The sequence below is a fragment of the Lissotriton vulgaris genome, chromosome 9 (assembly GCF_964263255.1).
Source record: "Lissotriton vulgaris chromosome 9, aLisVul1.2, whole genome shotgun sequence".
Taxonomy (NCBI): domain Eukaryota; kingdom Metazoa; phylum Chordata; class Amphibia; order Caudata; family Salamandridae; genus Lissotriton; species Lissotriton vulgaris.
In genome coordinates this window covers 274,496,267-274,521,154 of record NC_141697.1, presented here as the reverse complement: position 1 = coordinate 274,521,154, position 24,888 = coordinate 274,496,267, and the positions used below count along the sequence as shown (strand labels likewise).

General features: G+C 43.6%; 1 protein-coding gene across 2 annotated transcripts in view; it reads left to right on the top strand.

Annotated features, from left to right (window-relative positions):
* VIPAS39 (VPS33B interacting protein, apical-basolateral polarity regulator, spe-39 homolog) overlaps positions 1 to 24,888 on the top strand; it is a 309,783-nt gene that overhangs the window by 254,129 nt on the left and 30,766 nt on the right. For both annotated transcript variants that reach the window (XM_086937557.1, XM_086937558.1), the window contains exons 15-17: positions 1,704 to 1,745; positions 8,160 to 8,249; positions 10,377 to 10,463. In XM_086937557.1, coding sequence (XP_086793683.1) covers positions 1,704 to 1,745; positions 8,160 to 8,249; positions 10,377 to 10,463 — 219 coding nt within the window. The remainder of the gene's footprint in view (positions 1 to 1,703; positions 1,746 to 8,159; positions 8,250 to 10,376; positions 10,464 to 24,888) is intronic.

The window sequence follows — 24,888 nt, the reverse complement described above, 5'->3', positions numbered from 1 at the left end:
TGAGGATTGGGTGACAGTGTAAAATGCTGCAGCGAGGAGAATGAGGGCCGACATGTCTTCTCCGTGAAGGATAATGAAGATGTTGTTTGTGGCAGTGATGAGTGCTGTTTCAATAATGTGGTTGGGCCTGAATCCAGACTGCGTGGCGTCAAGGAGCTGATGAGAGCTTAGGTTGTCAGCGAGGAGTTGGTTGATTAGTTTGTCTAAGATCTTTGTTGGGTATGGTAGGAGGGAGATGGGTCTAAGGATGGAAAGTGTGGCTGGGTCAACTGATGGTTTCGTGAGCAGGGGCATGATGATGGCATGTTTCCAGGTGTCAAGGAATATCAATGAGTCAGTTGAGACGTTGAGGATGGGCGTTAGTGCTTCACTGATCGCTAGGAGTCTTTTGAAAACCTTGGTGGGGGCAAGGGTCAGATGGGGCTACCGAATGGATGTTCCTCATGGTAGCAGTGATTTCAATGGCAAGGCACAAGGTCATGGTTTGTTCTTCAGCTGTTCATCCGGTTGAGGGTCGAAATTGCTGTTTATGAAGGTTATTTTGTTAAAAAAGGTCTTGTGAGGGGTTGATGTTGCCAGAGGCGGTATGAGGTGTGGTGAAATCTTTAATGATGGCAAAGATGTTTTTGCTGCTGTTTGTGCAGGCATCAATGCTATTTGCAAGGGCTGTACACTTGGAGTTCTGTATCTTCTAGTGGTAGCATCTTAGGGCTGAGTTGAAGATATGTGGTGTCTTGACTTGTTCTCCATTTGTGCTGCAGTTGCTTGCAGTGGTGTTCCGTCAGTGTGGCTTCCTCTGTGTACCAGTTGGGCTGTGGTCAGACTCTATCCATTGGTTTGTGCTTGAGGAAAGCAGATTCTCGGTACATGTTGTGATCCAGCTGTTGAGGTTCTTGATGCCTTTTAGCAAGCTGATTCGCTCTGACAAGTCCGCTAGTGGGATTTTTCAAGGCAGTACTATGAGTCATGCTTGCATTTGGTTTAAAGGGGGCCAAGCTAGGTTATCATCATTTGTGGATTAGTCACTTAGCATTGTCTTTCTTATCTGTTCGTCCATATTGCCTGTGAATGTCGTAATAAGGAAGGATACATTTCTAGATTATTTTGTCTTTTTTCCAGGATGGATACCAGCATATATTGCTGTTCTTGACTGTGCTGATAGGAGCAAGTGAAGGATTTATGCTGCAGGGAAAATATCACTTTCAGCTTCACTTTAAGACATTTCTTTCAGTGAATGGGTGGTCTATGTGGGTGGAGATTCTTGGCGTATTAGTAGGGTAAGAGGTTGCTTTATCAAACAGAGAGGAATGGACGATGTAACTTAATGTGACATTCTAAGGATAGCATTTTTCAAAGAATTACATCAATTTATAAGTACCACATCCATCTCTATCAGCTTTACAAAATGTGGGTGTTAAAATGGAACAGATTTGTTTCTTTTTAATTAGAGTGCTTACTCAAATTATTTTAGTAAAGCCAACTCCACAAAACGTAGTGCAGACTTAAAATAATTGCTTGGTTATATAGTTTGAAGATGGTTACCACATGCATACCTGTAAGTCTTTACATTCTTTTTTTTTTGGTCCACTGGCACACAACCCTTAGACCCATAGGAGTTTTGAAGCTGCACATGAAATTCTCTTCCCAGCTAAAAGAAGGTTTTTGCTTCAACTCATTGAACTAACTCCTTTAATTTCTTCTAGGGAACCTTCAGCAGCCCAGCCAACCTGAGGAAGACATTTAAGGTAAAGGGAAGCATAGTGGTGCTTTTGTGGGGACAGTTAATTTTTTTGTATATGAGCCAGGTGTTAAGAGAGTGAGACATAGCATTATATTTAGGTACTTTGGCTATACTTGTGGTATTTGATGACTTTCCATTGTATAAGTTTGCAGATGACAGTCAGGTTGTTCTCAACATGGACAGTAACCCGAGTGCTGCTATGGAGAAATGTTTTTCAAAACACATATTATTACAATACTATATATATTGCTGTAGTAAAATGGCTGTTGATTAGGTCTGTAGAGCGAAGATAAAGTGAGGGGCAGTGCTCTCAGTGAGCCCTGTATGGCTACCCATCTCTTGTTAGCATCTCGGAGTGTTACCTTGACCACCAGGGGCCAGTGACGATGTATTAAGATGCCCATCCCCTTTGTCTTATTGTGTCCTGGGTAATCCCTTGATTTCAGGCAGAAGTGGTCGAAGTGTAGTAGGTGTGTTTCTTAAGGAACCCTACATCCGCTCAGAGGAGGGAACATTTGAGGAGGGAACGCCATTTTACAGGATTATTAGTTCCTCCGAAGTTGTAGGTGAAAATGTGAAGAGTGTTGTTGGACATTGTTAAATACAGTCGTTGGTAGCATAGTTTCACATGCAATAATGGGAATGCTGTGTGCTGATGTGATTGGGACAGATGACAAATCCTCCCAAAACCCACAAATCCCCATCACAACCATAAACAAGAGAAAGAGAACCTAGGCAGAGATGGATATCTTAGAGAAAAAAGCAACCAACTTGGGATTCAGTAGTCAATAGGAGCGGTTGTGTAAGGATGAAAAGGCTTGGAGGAGAAATGGCCTCTGTCAAAACAGAATCAGAGTGTTGTCCGCCCAGGCCGACGGCACCCATCTTCAGAGCTTAGTGGTTACCTCTGTGTGGCAACCCAGAGGTAGCACCACCTCTCAGCTCATTCATGAAGGCAGGGTTATCAATACGTTCAGCAAAGGGTTTAGGGTGGAGGTCTGTGATGAAGAAAGGCCGGGCAACTTTGTGCACATGTTCAAGAACTGACTTCCAGTCTGCCAGTATTTCTGGGAGATTCCGTTAGCATCCTTGTTGCACTTGTTTCCAATCTTGGCTCCTCTGCCATTGTGAGTCTTGTTGTATAGCTGTCTCAGCCTCTGAGAGTGGGCTTCCGACATCCTACAAGCCTCCTTGAGGGACCTAAGGGACAATATATATGTATTTATACAATAATAGTGGTAATAGCCACTCTGGAGTTATAGTTAGGATTCTTAGGGATAGGAACTCCTTGTTAATCGCATTGCGCCTGTTTGGTGCATCTCCACTAAACTTGTCAGACCTATAGCTTTTTCTACATTGGCAGATAATGCAATGCTTTGTGGAAACTTGTCAAGGGGTTGCAGAGAAAAAAGTGGTGGTCCAAAATGCGTTTTGGAACAAATTCATTTTCCATAGAATTTGTATTTAAGCGTAGCAGGCAAATGGTTGAACGGATATCCGTGAAATGTGGCAGCATTATACATTATGGTGTGTAGATGACCCTTTTGGGTAGTAGAGGTAAGTAAGGTAAGTATTTGTACAGTTATAAGGCATTTTGCCGTTGTAGCTTCGCAATATTTTGCGAAAGTTCAGCAGAGCATAGTGATGACAAGTCATTATGTGATTGGTTGATGACTCCTTTTACAAAAGTTAAAGACAGCTATGATTTTTTAAGGTCACTTTCCCTGTGTTCTGGGTTAGGGGCATAGATATCGATAAATATTACGTTTTATAATGTTTCCCTACCTATTAACACTTTACTAAAGTGGTAATAGGTAGGCAAACATTATATCTAGTTTCTATATATTTGTACAAAATTACACAGAGTACAGTGGTACTTCCTAGGAAGGACAGTGGTACTTAAAAAAGATTAAAATAGTGTTTTTTAAACACTGTAATACACTATATTTCACAAATATAGTGTACTACTGTATATTTTCATTTTTTATATTTTTCCTTTTTTATTAAAAAAAGTGTAGAGTACCGCGTAAATACAGAGAAATTACAACTCTACTTAAAAATATGTTTTTAAAAAAAATACATTTCTTTAAAAACATTGTACTGTTTTGTAAAGGCAACCATTAACTAATTATATACTACCTTGTCATCGGCTTGTACCACGCTATGCCGCAGAGTTACAGTGTTATACCGTGGCACAATATATCACGAAGGGACAGATTTACCATTGTATTGCATTTACCCTTGTATCACGCATGGTATTGAAAAGAAAATGCAATACTTAAGTCAGATCTACCATGCAACGCAAGGCCACCATGTGGAGCCCTGTGTTGCTTAGTAAATCTGGAGAAACGCAAGCTATTGGAAGTCGCTGCCTTGCCTTACTCTCTACACCTTATTCTGGATTACTGGAACATTTTATGTACAACTAGTTAGCCATTTTCTTACTACGACACTTTAAACTACACTCTACAACACACCACTCCACTTCACTGTTTGTACCACACTCCCTTCTAGGACAAGTCACTTAATTCTAAGTCTTGCCAGTTGACTCTACGACTGTCCACTCCAGTCTCTGACACTACACTCTACGCCACAACACTGTACGCTATTCCTTTGTATACCACTCTACTATATGCCAATCCACTCTACGCTGTTTTACAGTATGGCAATCCACTGTACACTACTCCACTCCCCTGTACACCACTCAACGACACTCCACTCTATGCTATTGTATTGTACACCACTCCACTGTATGCCACTCCACTCTACACTATTCCAGTCTATGCCACGCCACTGTGCCGCACTCCACACTATATGTTATTCAACTATACTCCACACCACTGTATGCCACTCCACTCTGTGGTATTCAACTGTATGTCACTGCACTCTACGCCACTCCACTGCACCCAACTACTCTCAATGCCACTTCACTCTACGCTATTCCACTGTATGTATCTCCACTCTACTCTATTCCACTATACATCACTCGACTGTACGGTATTCCACTCTATGTCACTCCACTCCACTCTACTCCACACCACAACAGAACTCTACTCTACAAAATACTACTTGACTCTGCGTCGCTTCAGTCTACACAACTCCACTAAATGCTATTACACTCTAATCAGCAACATACCATTCCACTCAATGCCACTCCACTATACAGTACGCCAGCCACTCTACTCTGACACACTATTCCATTGTACTCCATTGTAGTCTACGCCACTCCATACGTTATTTAACTATACCACAATCCACTGTACACCTCTACACTACGGTACTCCACTGTACTTCACTGCTCTCTACACCACTCTAGTATACGTTATTCCACTGTACTCAACTCCATTCTATGACACTCCACTGTACGCTATTCCATTGTATGCATCGCCACTCTACGACACTCCCCTATACACCACTCCACTCTCTGCCACTCCATTCAATGCCACAACACTGTACACTATTCAAATCTATGTGACTCAACTCTACCCCACTCCACTGTACTCTATTCTACTCTATGTTGCTCCACGGTATGCCACCCCACTTTAATATTTTTCGAAATCTACTCTGCTGTTCTACTCTACGTCACTCCACTGTATGCTTCTCTACTGTACGTAAGTGCACTGTATGCCACTGCACTCTATGACACTCCATACTACACTATATCACTGTATCACACTTCACCCTAGGCCAGTATACACAACTCCACTCCATAACACCCTTTGCCACTTTGCTCGACATCCCTCTACTCTATGCTATTCCAGTATGCATGCCTCTGCTGTAGGCCGCACCACTGTACTGCACTCCACTATACCCCACTCTACACTGTTCCACTCTACTCTACATCACTCCTCTCTATGCCATTCACTTTCAGCCCCAATACTGTGCACCGTTCCACTCTAATCCACTCCACTCAACCGCACTCCAGTTTATTTCTCTCCCACGCCACTCCACTCTACGCCAATCCACTTTATGCCACTCCATTGTACGCCCCACACTGCGCTATTTCCCTCAACACTATACTACTTTACCCAGTCCACTGTATGCAACTAAACTGTACACCACAACACTGTGGGCTGGTCTACTCTACACCACTCAACTGTACTGTATTCCACTCTACACCACTCCACTCTACGCTATTCAACTATGCTCCAGTCCACCCTACACCACTGTACTGTAGGATTTGATTTTGATTTGATTTGAAAATGTGTAAAGCGCACGAATGCTTGAGGGCATCTAGGCGCTAGTCCCGAAGCGGCCTGGAAAGGTTGTCAATGAAAGAGATAAAGAATTGTTTTAGTTGGCAAAAAGCCATGTTTGTAGTAATTTTCTAAAAGATAGCGGTGTTTGGCTGTTTTTTTATATTAGCCGGCAGCGAGTTCCATGTTTTAACTGTACCCAGGATGAAACTTCTTCCACCCCAGCAGGCTTTCTTGAACCTGAGGATCTGTAAAAGTTTGCCCTGTGACGATCTTAGGTTTCTGGAGGGTACATACAAGGTCAGGTGTTGCTTCAGGTATCGAGGACCAACAATGTGCAATGCCTTGAATGCTAAGCATTGAGATTTAAATGTTATCCTTTTTTCAATCGGAAGCCAATGTAGCGTTTGTCAGACCATGGGAGACTGGCTGGAATCTAGGAATAGAGGAAACACAAGGAGATGATTGACGGAGTGCTGAAACTTTTCAGACACTCATTCCCAGTCACATCCATCATCATTCTTTAGCTCACTTTGCCACCTCAGTTCAGACCCAGCTATATGCAAATCAGTCTTGACCCTGAGCCTCATGGGAACAGTCCAGCCCGAACTGCGGAGCCAGGTCTTCCCAGTTTTCTTTTTACTGAGTTTTATATAGCACAAACTTGACCCGGTATTTGGTATCAGAGCGCTTTACATAGCACCAGTTGTGTTACATGAGGACACATTCATTTTTATTAGGCACGGGGAGATTAAATGATTTGCCCAGAATCACAGGATGTTCAGTGTCATTGCCGAGACTCAAACCCGGTACCCCAGATTCGAGGTTGACCTCTAACTCCTCTCCCTGAACTGTAAACAAGCATCCTGGGACTGGTTTCTGGGTAACACACTCATCAGCCAGGATAGCTTGAATCCAGTGACAAAGTGAGCAAGAGACTCACGTCTGGGCATACCCTGCCAACTTAGGGCGAACAAAGAAAACACAAGGAGATGATGGTGAGCAAAAGAATGATGGATTTAACCCAGATCTCTTGAATGGGGGTGAATATTTTGATTTGTTCTGCATTCCGTCCATCAATTGTGTGTCTTTTACTTTCTCGCCCTAAGTGCGCCGGGTATGCCCAGACATGGGTTTCTCTCCCATCTTTTAACCTCATTTATTATCAAAGTCTTTAAAGAATGTCTGATATAAAAATGGCAATGTTTCACAGTTGTACAAGAACATTTCCATACACATGTGGAGCATACTGCAGTGATCACCGAGAAGGAGGGGGCTGCTGCAGCTCTTCTCTGTGCTCCTCTCACCTGGAACTTATCTACTTATATTACAAGAATAGCAGAATTACCGGCTAGGAATTTCCCCCTGGGGTAGTCACTAATAGTGCTTGTTTAGAACTTCCCTGGTGGGAAAATTCTATAGTATTCAATAGTATTCATAGTGGAGATGCTCGGAGTGAAGCATAATTTGGAAATTGGTGTTTGCACATGGATTTCGATGTTTTCCACTAATTCCAGGCACTTTTCCTACAGCATATTTCACCAGGTTTTTCTTGCAAAAGATGCACGGAGAATACTTTTCTGGAAGTGTAGTGATCCTGTACAACTCTTTATCCCAAGGCTGCAGATAACTGCTGTTACTAACCGAACTTCAACTTACGAGAAACTCCTAATGAGCACCCAGAGATGGCCTTGATGCCAGCTTCCGTGCTAGCAAATTGATGACCGAGCTCTGGGTTTTTCTGAAAGCTATGGTGCGTCACCTTTAGTAATGAATTGGGCCTTTGGCTTCTGCCAGCAACTTGCTGTATATATCATTTAAAAAACATGTTTGTGTTACTCCTTCCATGCGGTAGAGGCAACTGTTCAGGTCCACCGGTTTCATCCCTTTATAGTAGAGATAGAGATCATTCCTACTTTCTTTCTAACCTACCTAGGCATTCTGATCTGAGACTGACTCTCATTCAGCCATTGTAGCCTTCTGGAAGCACCAACCTCTAAGCAATTCTCCCAGTTTTCATCTAGAACGTCCCGCCTATGACCAATTAGAGAGATGAAACTGCTATCGTGCCATTCTTTATCTGTGTTTTGGGGGAAGTGGGGCACCCAAAAGTGTTGCCCAGTAAAAAATAAAGTTGACATTGTAGGTGACAAACACTGGTTGGGTTGTTATGATCTTGTGTATGTTGTTTTCCCTGAGATAACAGTCTCGTTTATTTTCAGATCCCAGAAAAGCTGTACGTTCTTACCGCCCTCGCTGCCAGAGCAAAATTGAAAGACTGGCACACTGTAGACGCCTTGCTTACAACAAAGGTAAAGAGTGTAGTTTATCGAAGCATGGCTGACAGTATGTCCAGTGAGTACTGTGCATATCTTCTTATTTTTGAGCAATTACTCAATATTTCCTCTTTGAAATAATGCGATCGTAATGCTTGGTTTGCTTTTAAGGTCCCAGGAAGCCTCATCTTTCAAGGACAAATCAGACCTTTTTATTGCTAAAACCTGTATAAATAAGAGCGTAAAGATTCCCTGTGTTATGTTTGGGAAACAAACATTCCATTTGATAATCCATACACACAGGCCTGCATACACACCACTCTGCAATCCTTTCTGAAAAATGCTTTTCTTGGAATCGCACCCCACGAATAACATTTTGGTGTGCAAATGCACGGCCCCTTTTTAGTTTCAATGATTCAACATAAAAGTATATCATAATGAAATTAAGTAATGGCGGTGTTGCTTTTAGCAGGACTTTCTCAGCATAGGCAGATATATCTCAAGAATGTTCCACAAAGACATGATTCAAAGACATCATTAGCAGCACTAGTGGCCAAACCGCCTTACACTCTTGGCCATCTTCAGAGCGTGTTTTTGTGCTCTCTTATGTACAACCTATAAAGTATTATTGAAGAGGCATTCAGTGGTACAGTAATCAATAGTGGGACATAATTGTGGGTTCACCCTGGGTTACTGGTATGGCTGTATTTCCCCATGACAGTCCCTCACTTGCTACTCTCCTGCCTGCATTTGATCATCGGCTGTCAGACTTTAGAGTCTTTTGTTCATTGTATATTTATGGTAAGAATTGTTATCCATTCCACGTGGATTCATTGGAGCTTTAGGCTGCCTAATACTACTTTTTGCGATCTCATCAATGTCACAAGTTGCCTGATGTCACCAGGGAATCAAAAGGCACGTACGTAAAGAAATTTGCACCAACTATGATTTTGTTAAAATTACACTAGCTGTAATGCTTACCAGTTTTCAAGAATTCATTTTACAAGGGAATAATTTGTTTAAAATCATTATTTTCTAATTGCGTGAGTTTTATTTGTGAAAAGCTGCACCTGCATCTCGAACCAAAGTGGTCCCATTTGGAATCTTTGTCGCTTATTAAAAAAGACCACTATTCACATGTTTGCACATGGATCGGAACCAAGAGTTTACCAATCATTACTCCATCCCGTGCAATTTTCTGTGGCTGAATTTTGACATGTCCACTTTGTAAAAATGTGTTGAGGAACAATGACTGGTGATTGCTAGTGCGTGCGGATTTTGGTGCAGGAAGAACCAATATCGACACGTCATTCCACAGTTGACTGGAGAGGCCTTGTGATGGCAGCAATTTATCTGCCCCAATAAATACTGATCCATGGGGTATTGTTTTTTTATCGGGACCGATAAATAACTCAAGCCTCACCCGACTACTCATAACTAAGGCCAGTGTCTTCAAGTTCTGTTTAGTTTTTCCAAGTATGCAAAGAAAGTACTCAACCATACTCCAAAGTCTGAACCCTCTATAATAATGTTCATTGCTGCAGGTAGCAATATATATGTTCCTTTAAACCTTTAGTTGTCTAAAGAGTATAGCTCAGTGTCTCCAGACCTATGGCCTACACTTTTGAATCCTGAGACGTTTAGGCGGCATCTGGAAGTAGTAAATGCAGGAAGATGCTTGCTTAAAGCAAACACGGGGTGATCATTGGATGAAATTCTATGAAGCATTATTGACAATTAATTTTGGGCCTTTGACATTTTGTGGACTGGTTTGTCTTCCTATTATATTAGCACCATGTTTTCATTTTACTCTTTTATGCAATGTTGTTTTATCAATCTGATTTTGATACAAGTGTAATTTATTGTGCCCTTATTAATATCTGTGTGTCCTTTTTCAAAACCCATTTACAGTGTTATTTTCTGCATGTCTCTGAACCTTTTTTGGTTTGTTGGGCCATTTTGTTTGTCCTCGAATTAAGGATTATCTTCTTTAAGTGAATCCAAAGGAACTATTGTCTTCTAGATATGTAGCCCGCTACATGAAAACATGCCATGCCATGTGTTTTTAGTTCTTGTATTCACTGCATGCTTGAGGAATTCTTCAAGTGTCACTTTGTCATGGTAGTCCGATCCTGCTACACTCACCTCCTTCTGCCATTTCAGAACTGGCTCGGTTATGCAAAGAAGAGAGCCCCCATTGGCTTCCATCGAGTGGTGGAGATCCTGCAAAGGAATGGTGCCCCAGTTCAGGTAGGAGCACCCTCTAGGATGAAAGACTGGAATTTTGCACCCTTGGAGTATGTTCACTGATGTTTCCTTCCAACCCTAATTTCACTCAAGCATTGCATTAGTCTCGAAATGACTAAGCAGTTCTCCAGTTGTTTAATTCATCTAGTTTATGAATATGTTAACAGAGGGTGTTTGTTGATAAAATCATATGCATGGATAAAAACGAGTTGTTTACTAATGTAGTCTTTTTCCTCCAGCCCATGATGACTTATGTACTGTAGCATCTTGATTTTTGCCAATATGATAATACAATGCTTCGACAAAAATATAAGTTGTTAATCTAAAACAAAAGCATGCTGTTTAGTGGGAAATAACTTTCCTGTGTGGATATTTCTGATTGCTTGTGTGCATCTAGGCTCCAAAAACAAGTTAAGAAGACTACTGTCAATATTCATTTGCAACATAATTACAAAAAAAATATGATTAATAAATATATTTACCGATGTTATGGGCCTCGAAGGGTGATATTGGCTTCCCAGCAAAAGTTAGAAAAGCAAATCATATGATATGCACTGCAGCATGACTTGAAGTGCACATCTGATCACAACATGGGCAAATAATTTTCCACTGGCGAGAAAGAGGGACAGTATATGCTTTTGGTTTTACCATTAAGTAAAACTTTTTTTGTTCAATCTTTTTAACCTGTTTCATCATTTTTAGCAATAAATAAATAAAATAAAACCAGGGAGCCTCACTTATTAAGCCAGCCTTTCGAAAGCTCTACATTGCAGGTATGTATGTTATAGGAAACCTAATTAAGAAGTACTCTGTTACCTGGAGAGGTTTGTTAGTACTGAATGAAATATGGAATAATATAATGTAAGGTGGATTTGTAGAGTGCTGCTTGTCACCCATGAGGGTATCCAGGCCTGCTGAGTAGGTGAGTGTAGGCGTGTGGTGAAGCTGGGTCTGAATATGGGCAATCTTGATGGTGCCAAAAAAAGGATAATTGAATAGCCAGTGAGTAGCGACTGGTTTTAGGGAAATGTGGTGAGGCATCAGGGGGTGGGGGGGTGTAACAAAAAAAACAATTTAAAAAACTTACCTTCCGGTTTTCTGCTCCTCTGGGCATAGGATGAAGCTCCCAGAATCCCTTAGGGCCAATCCAGATGCTGCTGTCATGCCCATGAGAGCGGTGTCGGGAATGGGCTGAGCGGGCTTGTTTTGCGCTCCAATGGGAGCTGGAAGCCTGTGCCTGCTGGTCTCTCCACCCAGCAACACAGCTGGGTTGGAGAGATGTCAGTGCGCATGATGGTTTGGCCATACTAAGATGGCCGGCGAAACCGTCATGCTCACTGACAGCAGTGCCCACCACTCCTGCTCCTCCTGCTGCAGTGCTGTGCCCCCCCCCCCCGCCCCAAGACTCGGTTACAGGATGAAAAATTAAATAATCAGAATTTAAATGTTGTTTGCCTCTGTGGGCAGGTTGGGTGATGCTCCTCCGTAGCAGAGGAGCTACCACCGAAGCCAGGTCTTCAGCTTATTGTGGAATTCAAGAAGAGAGGAGGAGGCCCTAATGTATTGGGGGATGTCGTTTCAGGATGTGGCGGCTTGGTAGGAGAATGATCGAGCTCCCGTTATTCCTCTGTGGATGCGAGTGAGATTGATGCTGAGCACAGTTGGCTGGTGGGTTAGTGGAAGTGAAACCCATGATTGAGATATGAGGGTGTCGTGTTGTATAGTGACTTGAATACATGTGTGATTAATTTAAATTGGCAGTGCTTCTGGATGGGGAGCTAGTGGAGCTCTTTGAGGAGTGGTGTGGGTTTCGGCGGAGGAGGCCAAGGACAAGTCTGGCTGTGGCAGCGTTTTGGATGGTTTGAAGTCTGTAAAGGAGCTGGGTTGGGATGTCAGCTTAGAGGGCATTGCTGTAGTCCAATCTGCTTGTGATTAAGGCCTGCGTTTTGGTACGTCTGGCGTCTAGTTGGAGCCACTTAAAGATTTTATGTATTATACAGAGGATGTGGAAGCATGAGGAGGTGACTGCGTTGGCCTGGTGAGGTTGGTGTCCAGGATGAGACCTAGGTTCCTAACTTGGTCGAATATGGTGGGTGTGGGTCCAAAATCATCCAACCACCAGATGGAGTCCCAAGGTGAGCTCCTATTCCCTAAGATCAGCACTTCAGTTTTTTTGGTGTTGAGCTTGAGGCAGTTTTCTATTATCCAATTAGTGACGCTGGTCATGCATTGTTTGAAGTTTGTCATGGTTGTGACAGTATCGTCTAGAAGTGAAAAAGTGAGCTGTGTGTCATCAGTATAGGAGAAGTTGTGATTCCATGTCATTTGATTATGTTTGCCAGAGGAGTATATTTTGAAAAATGTGGGGCTCAGTGATAATTGTGATTCTCCTATTAACATGACCAGAGAATCTGGATTTCATTAAAGACACGGAGGCTAACATTATGCATAAATCCTTTAATGCAACTCACAACAGCCGCTTACATCACAAAGAATAATAATAAGAATTAGATGACATCACAGCATCAGTATAAGCCATGAGCAGGAGTAGAGCTGCCTCTTTTAAATGCAGAGAAATGTTGAGAGAAAAAGTAGAATCAAGCTTCAATGTTGAACCAAAGCGCAGCCGAGTTTCAAAACCAAGAAAGGAAGCAAGAAAAATCCATGTTGAATCGTTCATCAATTTGAAATATCTGAAAATAAAGTAAAGAATGTCAAAATTGGAACACAGTAATCAATAAGCCTTGAACATAAAGAGAAGAAACATCAGAAATTATCTTCAAATATAAACAACTAGCAGCCCGTCCCGACGTTGTCCGAGTATGAATTGCTGCCGGCCAGTAGTATATTGTTTTGTAGGATTTCGTTTTGATAGCATTTCTTATCTGTGACAGGCCTCTGAAACGCTCCGATGCACAGTGCACTGCTGATGCACTTAAGAGTGCGAGTTCAGTAGTGTGTGAACTCGAGTTTCCCTACTTTATTTTTCCTTGCAATAATATATAGCGCAAACTCGACAACATGGCATGAGCACAATTTACATTACAGAAGAACACATTCATTTGTGGTAGGCACGGGGAGACAAAGCGATTTGCCTGGAATCACAGGATGTTGAGCTGATGCCGAGATTCGAACGTAGCTCCCCAGCTCTAAAGTTCGCAATTCTAGAGCTTGTGGCGGGAGGTGTGTCTAAAAGTGTATGTCGGTGCTGGTCATCAATGAGAGAGACCTGTGCATTTTTCAAATGGGTGGTGAAAAAATATGAGTATGTTGCTGGAGATGTGGGCCGCCATGCCACCAAGTACCTGGGGAGGGTAAACACCCATTATTCCGCAACTTTCTTTCCGCATACCATGACTCCGCATACTTTCATTATGAAAGTACCATGACTCGGCAATGCCATTATAACGCATCTCATTACATTTTATAAGCTTTTACCACACATACATTTACAACGAAATTCGTTTAAAATGTTTGGATAAGGTAAGTATGGGTATAGGGGTATATGTTTTGGGGTACTGAGGTATATGTTTTGGGGTGTTTGGGTATTTTAAGGGTTCAGATATAGTTTTGGGTTATGGGGTACAGGGGTAGTTTTAGGGTTTAGGGATAGGTATGGGTTTTGGGGTACAGGGGTGTTTTTAGGGTTCAGGGCTAGGTTTGGGTTTTGGGGTATAGGGGTATTTTTAGGGTTCAGAGGTAGGTTTGGGTTTTGGGGTACAGGGGTATTTTAAGGATTTAGGGCTAGGTTTGGGTTTTGGGGTACAGGGGTATTTTTAGGGTTCAGGGCTAGGTTTGGGTTTTGGGGTACAGGAGTATTTTAGGGTTCAGGGGTAGGTTTGGGGTACAGGGTTACTTTTAGGGTTCAGGGGTAGGTTTGGGTTTTGGGGTATTTTAAGGGTTCAGGGCTAGGTTTGGGTTTTGGGGTACAGGGGTATTTTTAGGGTTCAGGGCTAGGTTTGGGTTTTAGGGTACAGGGGTATTTTAGGGTTCAGGGGTAGGTTTGGGGTTTGGGGTACATGGTTATTTTTAGGGTTCAGGGTTAGGTTTAGGTTTTGGGGTACAGGGGTATTTTTAGGGTTCAGGGGTAGGTTTGGGTTTTGGGGTACAGGGGTATTTCAAGGGTTCAGGGCTAGGTTTGGGTTTTGGGGTCCAGGGGTATTTTAGGGTCATGGGGTAGGTTTGGGTTTTGGGGTACAGTGGTATTTTTAGGGTTCAGGGCTAGGTTTGGTGTACAGGGTTATTTTTAGGGTTCAGGGCTAGGTTTGGGTTTTGAGCTACAGGGGTATTTATAGGGTTCAGGGCTAGGTTTGGGGTTGGGGGTATTTTTAGGGTTATGGGGTAGGTTTGGGTTTTGGGGTACAGGGTATATTTATAGAGTTAAGACGGGTTAGTGTTTAAGGGTGTTGGGGTATTTTAAGGAGTTAAGGGTGGGTTATGATTATGGGGTGCAGGGGTATTTAAAGGGAGCAGGGTGGGAGAAGCACACAATATGAGACATGGCATGAAGGGCGGAACGTACCACATGCCCCCAGCGTTTGTCACGCCCCCAGCACACGCCCACAGCACAACGCAGACACGCCCACAAAGGACTACTTTGCTGGCATGGTTCTTTTACCTTTTAACACCTTCGACGCTCATGACGAGCTCAGCTCGTCATGAGGTACAACCCCTTACACTCATGACGAGCTGAGCTCGTCATGAAATAATGGTATTCATGAAATATCAGCACAGGAGGAAAATAACACTAGCATCGATGGTGTTAAATGTATATGGTGGGCGTCTGCATAGCCTATGTCCTTCTGCTGCAACTGCCCTTTCCAACGCTGTATTGGGTGTTGTGATTGGTGCTGTGGTTCCTGAGATTACCCGCCTCAAAGGTTTGGGCTCTCTATTATATTAGTATAGATGTCATCAGAATCGAATTAACAAATGAAATCTCCGTCCAAAGGAGGGACGGGAGGGATAATGTTAGCCTCCATGTCTTTAATGAAATCCAGATTCTCTGGTCATGTTAATAGGAGAATCGCAATTTCATTACAAGACAAGGAGGCTACATTATGCATGTTGGTAGCCCTGATTAACAACGTCAGAAACATGTTCAATCGGTTTACAGTAATGATGAGCAAATGTAGAAGCGTTGGACCAGTCAGCAGACTTAAGGATAGCATCCAACTTACCACCAGACCAGAAGGACTTGCTAGCCATAGCACTTCTGAGAGAGTGAGCTTGAAATTTGGAAAGGTCAATTCCAGCAAAGTTCAAAGCCATTTTAACCCACCTAGCGATAGAGCAGGATGAGATGGGTTTAAAGGGCTTGGCATAAGAAACAAGAAGTTGTTTTGCATCAGAAGGACGAAGGTCTTTCATTCTAGAATCATATTCATTCAGGCAATCAACTACACAAAGTTTTTTGCAGAGATCAAAACGAGGATAAAAAATGGAGTCGGACATGGTTTTAGTTCTCCTAAGGATTTCGAATTTAGCTCCAAACATGTCATAACATCTATTAGAAATATCCAGAGCCTTGACATCGGAGACTCTGCGACAAGAAACCAGGCATACAAGAGAGGCAAGTTTTATGGAAAGACACTTCCTGTTAAGAAGGGAGTTGTCAGGCCTGGAGCAAAAAAGGTCAAGCAAAAGTTTAACATCCCAAATGGATTGGTATTTAGGCCTAGGTTTTTTTTTCGCCTAATACTTTTAAGAACTCTACAAATGATAACGTTCTTACCTACCGTCTTACCGTTGACAAGAGAATGTCCTGCGGAGATGGCAGATCTAAAGCAATTGATTGATCTATAGGAAAGACCAGAGTCGAAAAGTTCCTCCAGGAAATTAACTATGTTAACGATAGGAGCCTCTATGGGATCCAAGTCCCTCTCCATGCACCAACGAGTCCTTTTCTCCAGATATTATTATATCTGTAGTGAGTTCCTGGTGCCCACGATTCTCCGAGGAGAGTGAGAGCAGATGACGAAAATTCAGACAATTGGTTAGATTGCCTGACACTTTCCAGGCAAGAAGGTTCAAAGTCCCTGAAAGAACTAGGTGGTGATCTTCTCCGTTTGCGTCTACAACCAGACCTTTCTCTGCTGGAATCAGGAAAGGGATGTCGCAAGAAAGTTCCAGAGCTGTGGGGAACCACGCTTGAGAGGACCAGAACGGAGTTATCAGGACTAGAGAGCACTGTTCCTGTCTGACTTTCTTAAGGACCCTCTGGATCATTGCGAACGGGGGAAAGGCGGAAGCTCGGTAAGGAGCCCATGTTTGGAGAAAGGCATTCACCGGCTGGCAAAGAGGTCCACGTTTAAAGGGCCCCAGAACACGGACAATGAGTTGAAAATGGACACGTCGAGTTTCCAATCGCTGAAATCTTGAAGGAATCTCGAGTTCCAATCCGCTGAGAGATTGGATTTCCCGGGGAGTTATTCTGCCCTCAGAGAGATCTTGTGTTCCAAACAGAACATCCAAAGATTCTTGGCCAGATTGGACAGGTCCGCAGACCTCGTTCCGCCAAGTCGGTTGATATAAGAGACTGCAGATACGTTGTCCATTTTCAAAAGAATGGATCTGCCCTGAAGAGAGTGTCTGAAACTCATTAGGGCATAGAGCCAAGCCGTCAATTCTAAGAAGTTTATATGGTGGGATGACTCTATTTGTGTCTAAATTCCACCAGTGTTTTCGTCGAGGAGACGTGCCCCCCAGCCATGAAGGCTGGTGTCTGTCTCCAAGACAAAGTACGGAGTTGAGCCGAAGATAGCTGTTCTGTTCCAAGCATCCAAATTGTCCAGCCACCAAGAGAGTTCCAATCTCGCCTGATGATCTAGGGAAATAAGGTCCCCGTACCAAAGACCTGACCTGAGGGCATTGGCTTTTACTCTTTGGAGGGCATGGTAGTTCAGGGGTCCTGGGGAGATCGCTTGTATTGAAGAAACGAAAGTAAGCCCAGGAGATTGGCCAACTGCCGGAGAGTAAGGGATTGTGTCTCAGTGCAAACCTGATCTCTTTTCGAATTTTTGCGATTTCCTTTTTGGGAAGAAGGAGGAGTCATCTGGAGGTGTCTACAGTAAAACCTAGGAATTCTAGAGACTTGGAAGGGGAAAGAATGTTTTTTTCTCGGTGTATAATGAAGCCCAGGTCCTCTATGAGATTCATGGAGATTTTGAGATCTTTCATGAGCTGGGAGTGAGTTTGAGACATAAGGATGTCGTCCAAGTAGATAATAAGGCGAATACCCCTCGCTCTTAGGATGGAGGCAATTGTTCTCATGACCTTGGTAAAGCACCAAGGGGCGGATGAGAGGCGGAAAGGAAGGGCCTGGAACTGAAAGAGGCGATCGTCCCATATAAATTGGAGAAAGGGTTGATGTTCTATTGCCATAGGGATGGTAAAATAGGTATCTTTTAAATCCAATTTGACCAGCCAGTCTTCTTGAAGGAGAAGGTCTCTGAGAAGATGGATGCCCTCCATCTTGAAATGTCGATAAACAAGGTATTTGTTTACTTCTCGAAGGTTTATCACCGGTCTCCAACCTTTGTCCATCTTCTCGACTAAGAAGAGGGTGCTTACAAATTTTCTTTGAGATCAAGGGACCTCGATAATGGCACCCTTCTTGAGCATAGAGGAAACTTCCTCTTTGACAACTTTTAGGTGTTCTAAGGGGAGAACCAGAGGTTTGGGTGTAACAGTTTGATATGGGATCTCTAAGAAAGCTATTTTGAATCCCTGGACTGTCTGGAGGACCCAGGGGTCTTGTGTCAAAGATTCCCAAATGTGATAGAAGTGTTTGAGCCTCCCCCCGATCTTTGGAGGGGAAGAAGAGAGAGAAGCCCTTACTTTGAGTGTTGTTGTTGGAAGCTCCGCGGGGGGGGAAGCCTCTTCCACGTGAACCTCTTCCTCTCTGTGGATAAAATTGTCGGTTGGAGGGGTAGAAGCCTCTACCAGTGGAGACTCTTCCTCTTCTGGATGAGAAGGGCCGATAGTTTCTGCGGCCGGAAGAGCGTCCCCCTCTTCCGGCCTGAACAAAAAGGTTTGTAGGGAAAACGCGTCTCATGTTATTCTGAGCTTTATCCAAAGCGGTGAAAGTTGCAACATATTTTCCAATGGTTTTGATCCTATCTTCTCCGAAGAGGAGACCATTGGGTTTAATCGAAGGTTCTTTCTCTGTAAGATCACCTAGTTTTGGGTTGATTCTATTAAGGATAGTTTTCCTTCTCTCAATGTTAAGAACAGAGTTAGCGTTACCTAGAAGTACTATTGCCCTTTGGCTCCATCCTCTTATTAGATTGGTATCCAGGGGTGAATTAGAGATGTGGGATTCCTCTGCTAAGTCGAGGATTCTAGTAAGGGGGCCTAGGACATCAAGAAGGCGATCATGACAAGCCTTAAGAGCCCTTTCGAGGCCTTTTCTGGGATCCTTGCCCAATTTGAATAAAAGCTTTATGAGGTCAGGATCTAGGTTGGGTGTCTGGCAGACTTTATTTTCAATCCATGGCCTAGGGCATTCTGACCTCATAGTATTTCGTGTTTCTCTCCCCCCCTCTCTCTCTCTCTCTCTAGATAGAGAGAGAGAGAGAGAGAGAGAGAGAGAGAGAGAGAGAGAGAGAGAGAGTTTCTCAGCCATTTAGTTACAAACTTTGCGACGTGGTCGTGTGGGTACCATCTTGAACTGTTAAGGTGGGAGATATTGTTCGGGGAGAACATTTCTCCACCTAGAGGGTCAAGGATCGCGTCTTTTGAGGAGGAGGAAGAGTCTGCTTCAGAAAGTGTGTTAAGATCCAAGTCATCTACGTCCTGGTCATTGGGGTCAAGGATGAATTCATCAAAGGGATCGTTGAAGATCTCGTCTTCATCTGAGCTAGGATCAACACGTGCACTGTCAACAGTTGTGCCGCTGAGGGCACCCGCCAAATCTGTGCCGCTAGGGACACCCATCCGGAATGTGCCGCGAGGGGCACCATTTCCTTTTGAGGCGCCAGGGCCTCCCATAGAGGTACTTGGACCTCCCATGTCATATGAGGTATCGCGACATCCAGCAGTGCTTAGGCAGTGTTTGGTTTTCTTATGGGGTTTGGAGTATGTACCTTCGGGATCACGAGGAGTGTCATCATCATTTGGTAAGATTCTTTTATGTGACATGACCTCTCTCAAAGTATCCAACATACATGACCTAATTTCCCTTTGTAGGAAGGATTTGAAGGCATCGCTATTGTGATTAGGGGAGCTAGCGACTGCGTCGTCTGATTCCATGTCAGACATAGTAGGTAAGTATGTAGATAAAATTAAAATGTTTTAATTCTAAAGAACCTTAAATTTATAATTAATAATGTTGTTCTTATAAATAGGTTATTAATATGTCTTAATAAATATCCTTAGCTAAATAAATAATTATAGATAAACAGGGTCTTTCTTTTTTTTTTAAATATTTTTTATGATTAACAAAAGTAATGCTAAGCCTACTCTCCGTGCCAAAGCTTCTCTCTATTTAAATATGTCAAAAGGAGGGGGTTTTGGGTAAGAAATGCCCATAAAAACTAGTGAGGAGGGAGACGATTTGGGAACAGCTGATCGCACGCAGTAAAATCGCAGTCGGTACAAGGCTCGGAGGGCAACCGACGTGCTCGAGCCTGCTGATCCATTATGGTGGAGGAATGGACCTTAGGAGGCAGGGGGCGTTGCGCCGCCGCTGCCGAGGTTCATTCCTCCAAACTGAAGAGACGGGCTCGCGCTGTGTATATCGTGGGAGCCTGGTAATGAAAAGAGAGAGAAAGCCTTGTTTTAAAAACAAATAATTCTTTAAATTAATTTACAGCGACTCTAAAGGGGTAAACGGTGATAATCCTTAACATAAGGTATGAAACAGCGTTAAAATTTGAAAGCACGCGAAAAGTCGGTATCACGCCGAGGTTGCATCAGAACAGAGAAATCCCTACACGAACTCCTAACGGTGAGGAAAGGGGAACGGAGGGTGGGGAGAATCGACAACCATATATTGGAAGTCGAGGGAGGGTTAGGGGTTGAATGTTTTGTGAGAAAAACAGCATATGGAATCAAAATGGGCACATTAAGACAGTATAGGCATATTAAGGATAAATAGTACTGTACAAAGTCATATAAAGTACAATAAATTATCGGTCAATAAACAAAAACAATGGTTAGAGAAAATAGAGCCAACTTATCTGTTGTGAGCCGCATTTAAAAGAGGCAGCTCTACTCCTGCTCATGGCTTATATTGATGCTGTGATGTCATCTAATTCTTATTATTCTTCTTTGTGGTGTAAGCGGCTATTGTGAGTTGCATTAAAGGATTTATGCATAATGTAGCCTCCTTGTCTTGTAATGAAATCCCTGTGGAACTCTGCAGATAAGGCCCTTGAGTTCTGATGCGAACGGCAAGAGTCTGGCTCATTGTGTTCTTCCAGAGAAGAAGCAATCTATCTGTTTGAGTGCTGGTCCTTGTATTCCCTCTGTGTGTAGTCTGGTGATGAGTGTGTGGTGGGAAATGGTGTCAAAAGTGGCAGAGAGGTTGAGGAGGATGAGGGCGGCAGTCTGTCCATGTTCGAAGATGGTGTGTATGTCGTCTTTCACAGCGATGAGGACTATTTTGGTTCTGTGGTTGTTTTGGAATCCTGATTGTGAGTCGTCCAGGAGAATGTGGCATTCTAGTTGGTCAGAGAGTTGTCTGTTGATGGTCTTTTCAATTACTTTGGCTGAGAAGGGGAGCAGTGTAAATGGTCAGTATTTTCTGTGTACTTCGGGGTCGACTGATGGTTTTTTATGCAGGGCAGTGATTTCAGTGTGTTTCCAGCCTCTGGGAAGGTGGCTGTTGTGAGAGAGGTGTTAATGATGGAAGTGAGTGCAGCTCTGTTCGTGGCTCTTCCCATGTTGTAGATATGGTGAGTGCAGGGGTCTGTGGGAGTCCCTGAGTGAACTGTCTTCATTATTGCTGCATTGTCCTTGATGAATAGAGCGTTCCATGATGTCAGTTGGTAGTCTTTGGTTGGTGAGGTTAGCAGGCAGGCAGAGAAGGTCGGGGCACGGGGCTTCGAAGTTGCTGCATATCTTGGTGATTTCTTATATGGAAGAAGTCAGAGTGGTTATTGCAGAGTTCTTGTGTTGGGGTGGTTTGGGTTACGGCTGTTGGGTTAGTGAATTATTTGACGATGGCAAAAGGTTCCTTGCAGTTGTTGAAGCTAAAGTCGATACTCAGGGTCGGGGCTTTTTCTTGGTCTCTTACTTGATGGTGATAGTGTTTAAGTGTAGCCTTGCAGGTGTTATTTGAGGTGGTTCATCAGGTGGTTCTCCATTTCCTTTCGAGTTGCTTGCATACTCAGTTGGCATCTCTGAGGTCAGCATTGTACCAGCTAGCTTATTTGTTGGGTCTTTTGGATTTAATGTTTTTCAGGGCACCAAGGTATTGGTGCTGGCAGTGATATAGTTGTTAAAGTTGTTTGTGTCATTAATGCAGTCGCTGGGGGTCCAGGTAGTTTAGTTGGAGGGCTTTCTGCCATTCCTTTTCTGTAACTTTCTTCCAGCAACAGCTTGGGGTGTTGCTAGACTCCGTAGGGGTGGTTGGTGGCCCTGTTAAGTGGAAGTGGGTGAAGAGTGGTCTTTCCATGTGACTGGAGTGATGTGGCTGACTTTAATCTTGTCGCTGGAGGAGAAGATAGGGTCAAGGGTGTGTCCAGCGATGTGGGTAGGGCCTTGCATGGGCTGGGTGAGGCTGGGGTTCAGTAGACTTTTGAACAATGCTGTGGAGTTGGTGTCCGTGGGGAAGTTGAGATGAAAGTTGAGATCGCCTAGGAGTATGAAATCTTTGGTGTTCTTGGTCAGGGGTGCAGTGAGGTCGGTGTGGAGCTACTGAAGTCTGTGTGAGGTTCTGTGGGCCGGAAGGCGACGGTGCCTTTGATAATGTTGTTATTGTCCGTCTGAAGCTTGAAGAGGTTGTGTTCCATAAAAGTGGCTTCTGGGTCAGTTTGAGAGGTACATTTGATGGTGCCACTGTGGATGATGGCAAGTCCACCTCCTGGTTTATGGGGTTGGTCCTCGTGCAGGATTTTGTATGCAGTCGGGATGGCTCCGGCAATGTCCGGCGCTGATGTGAGGTTGTGCCAAGTTTCGGTGAGGAATACGTGGGAGTCAATGAGGCCTCAAATCTTGGTGGAGTACTTGCTGAGTGAGCGTGTGTGGAGGAGCATGCATGGAAATGAATGTTGTACGGGGTGGCTGTGTGAGTGCAGATCTGGAGTTCCAACTTGGTGAGGGGTGCAGTGTGCATGTGTGTGTGGGGCGGTGGGAGTGAGTGTGGGTGGAGGCAGGGGAAGTGGCAATGCGAGCAGGTAAAGGGGCCCACAGTGGACTTAAGTGCAGCTCAGCAGCAGCGTTTGTGGCAGCATCAAGGGTTGAGCAGGTGGAGTTCATCAGCTGTGTAGCTGCAGGCAGCGTTTGGACCTGGGTTGCTGCCACTGTGCACAGTCCAGCCGTGGGCAAGTGCAGACAGGCTTGCCTTTAGTGCAGCAGCCTTCATTAAGTAAGGCCTTGGAAAGTGGGAGGAGTGCATCTGCTGTGGGCAGGTTCAGCAAGAATGGGAAAGTCCGGCAGGGAGTGCAGGAAAGTCCAGTGGGAGCAGCAAGGTGTGAAAACGCAATCGGTGGAGCAGGTTAGGGGCAAAAACTGACAGAAGAGATCAAGACACAAAATAAGCAGTAAGAGGAACAGAATTTGCAAAAAAGAGCAGTTAAGAGGAACAAAGAATGCAAAAAAGAGCTGTTAAACAGAGCAAGATGGCAGATGGCACAAACAAGAAAGAGAAGTTACTGAGTTGGAGGCAGAATAAGCAGTTAACAAGAAAAAAACTGAAGGAGACAGTCACCAACATGAGTCAGAAGGGCAAGGCGAGGTAAAGGTCGCACTAAAGCAAAAGAGAGATCCCTGGGCACCTACTCAATAAGTGTTTGAACGGGGCATGTTAGTGGTTTAAAAAACCTTTTACGCAGTTCTAGTAACCTATTATATACAAGTTTTGTTCAGCGGCAGATAGAGGGCATTATTTCATAACTAGGAAGGCTCGACCACCAAGCTGGTTCCATAGAACTATTTGGATATAACGTAGACCTCTGGCTCAAGATCACAGTCAGCAGGCAGACAAGTAGTCTTGAAATGTAAACATCAGGTATCTTGGATCAGGTATTAAAGGCTGTGTGTACCGGACAAAGAGTTGTTATGGTTTGCTTCTGTATTGGAAGTGAATGCAGGCCACAGTAGAAGTGATGATGTGTTCTTAACCTGAGCCAAACTGAAGAGGTGATGCTTTGACCCATCTGAAGAGATGGCAGAGCTCTGAAAGGGGGAACGTCGTTTACGACGCAACTTTTAGCACGCAGTGCTATTACAACGCGGTTTTTAAATTGCATTCTATTACAACACATGACTCTGGGGGCTGCTCAAGGATAGGGAATACTTTTAATATACTATCCAACACCTTCCCTAGTGTCAACGGGGACTTTTTTTGGGGGGGGGGGGGTAGGGGGGGAATCCGTTGTGGGCCGTCACGCTGACATAACCCTTTGAAGCACGTGTGTATTAGCAGCTTATCAAGGACTGCACATACGTCGCTTCGCGTCGCAATACTTTGATGGATATTCATATTTACCTAATGGGATAATCTGATATGCTATTTGTGTGAAAAATTCAACGGCCCTCTACGCTTTGGATACTTCTATTCAGCTTTGAACCTTTTACTAGTATATGTACCATTATAGTGGCCAGCTTTTTCTTCACTTTGATTGCACTACTATAAGAGAACCATCTATTAAAATTGCCCTGACGAAGCTCCCATGGTTGGGGAGCGAAACGCGTTGGCAGTCCTGTGAACTTTGAAAATACGAAAATAAAAAGAAAAATATATTTTTGAAAAATGTTGGCCTTGTTGATTTACTACAGGATTGGTGCTGCCTCCACGTTCTTTCAAATTTTCTATCTGGAATTCCAGTGGGACCGAACCACAGCAGGTCCTGGAGGTTGACAGCACAATAAGACTGAACATTTTATGGGACTTTCGAAATTTGAGGTGCTTGCTGGTTGATCCGCTGTGGAGTTTCTGTCTTGTTCAACGGGGACTGGTGTTGGAATAGTAAATTAAAATATTCACTATCCAACACCCCTTTGTATTATGCGTTGTAAAAGAATGTGTTATAAAAACCGCGTTGTAACAACGTACATCCCTCTGAAAGCCTTATGACTCTGTGTTAGAATGGTCTACGTGGGAAGAGTCACATTTTTACTGCTGTGTCAAAGTTTATTTTTTTGTGAATTTTCTGTGGCACAGCTATATTATTTTGGAGGTTGTGCACTTTACGTACAGCAGAGCATTAAAGACACAGACCCTCATCAAGTAACAATGAAGCTGACCTGCTAGACATTTTGT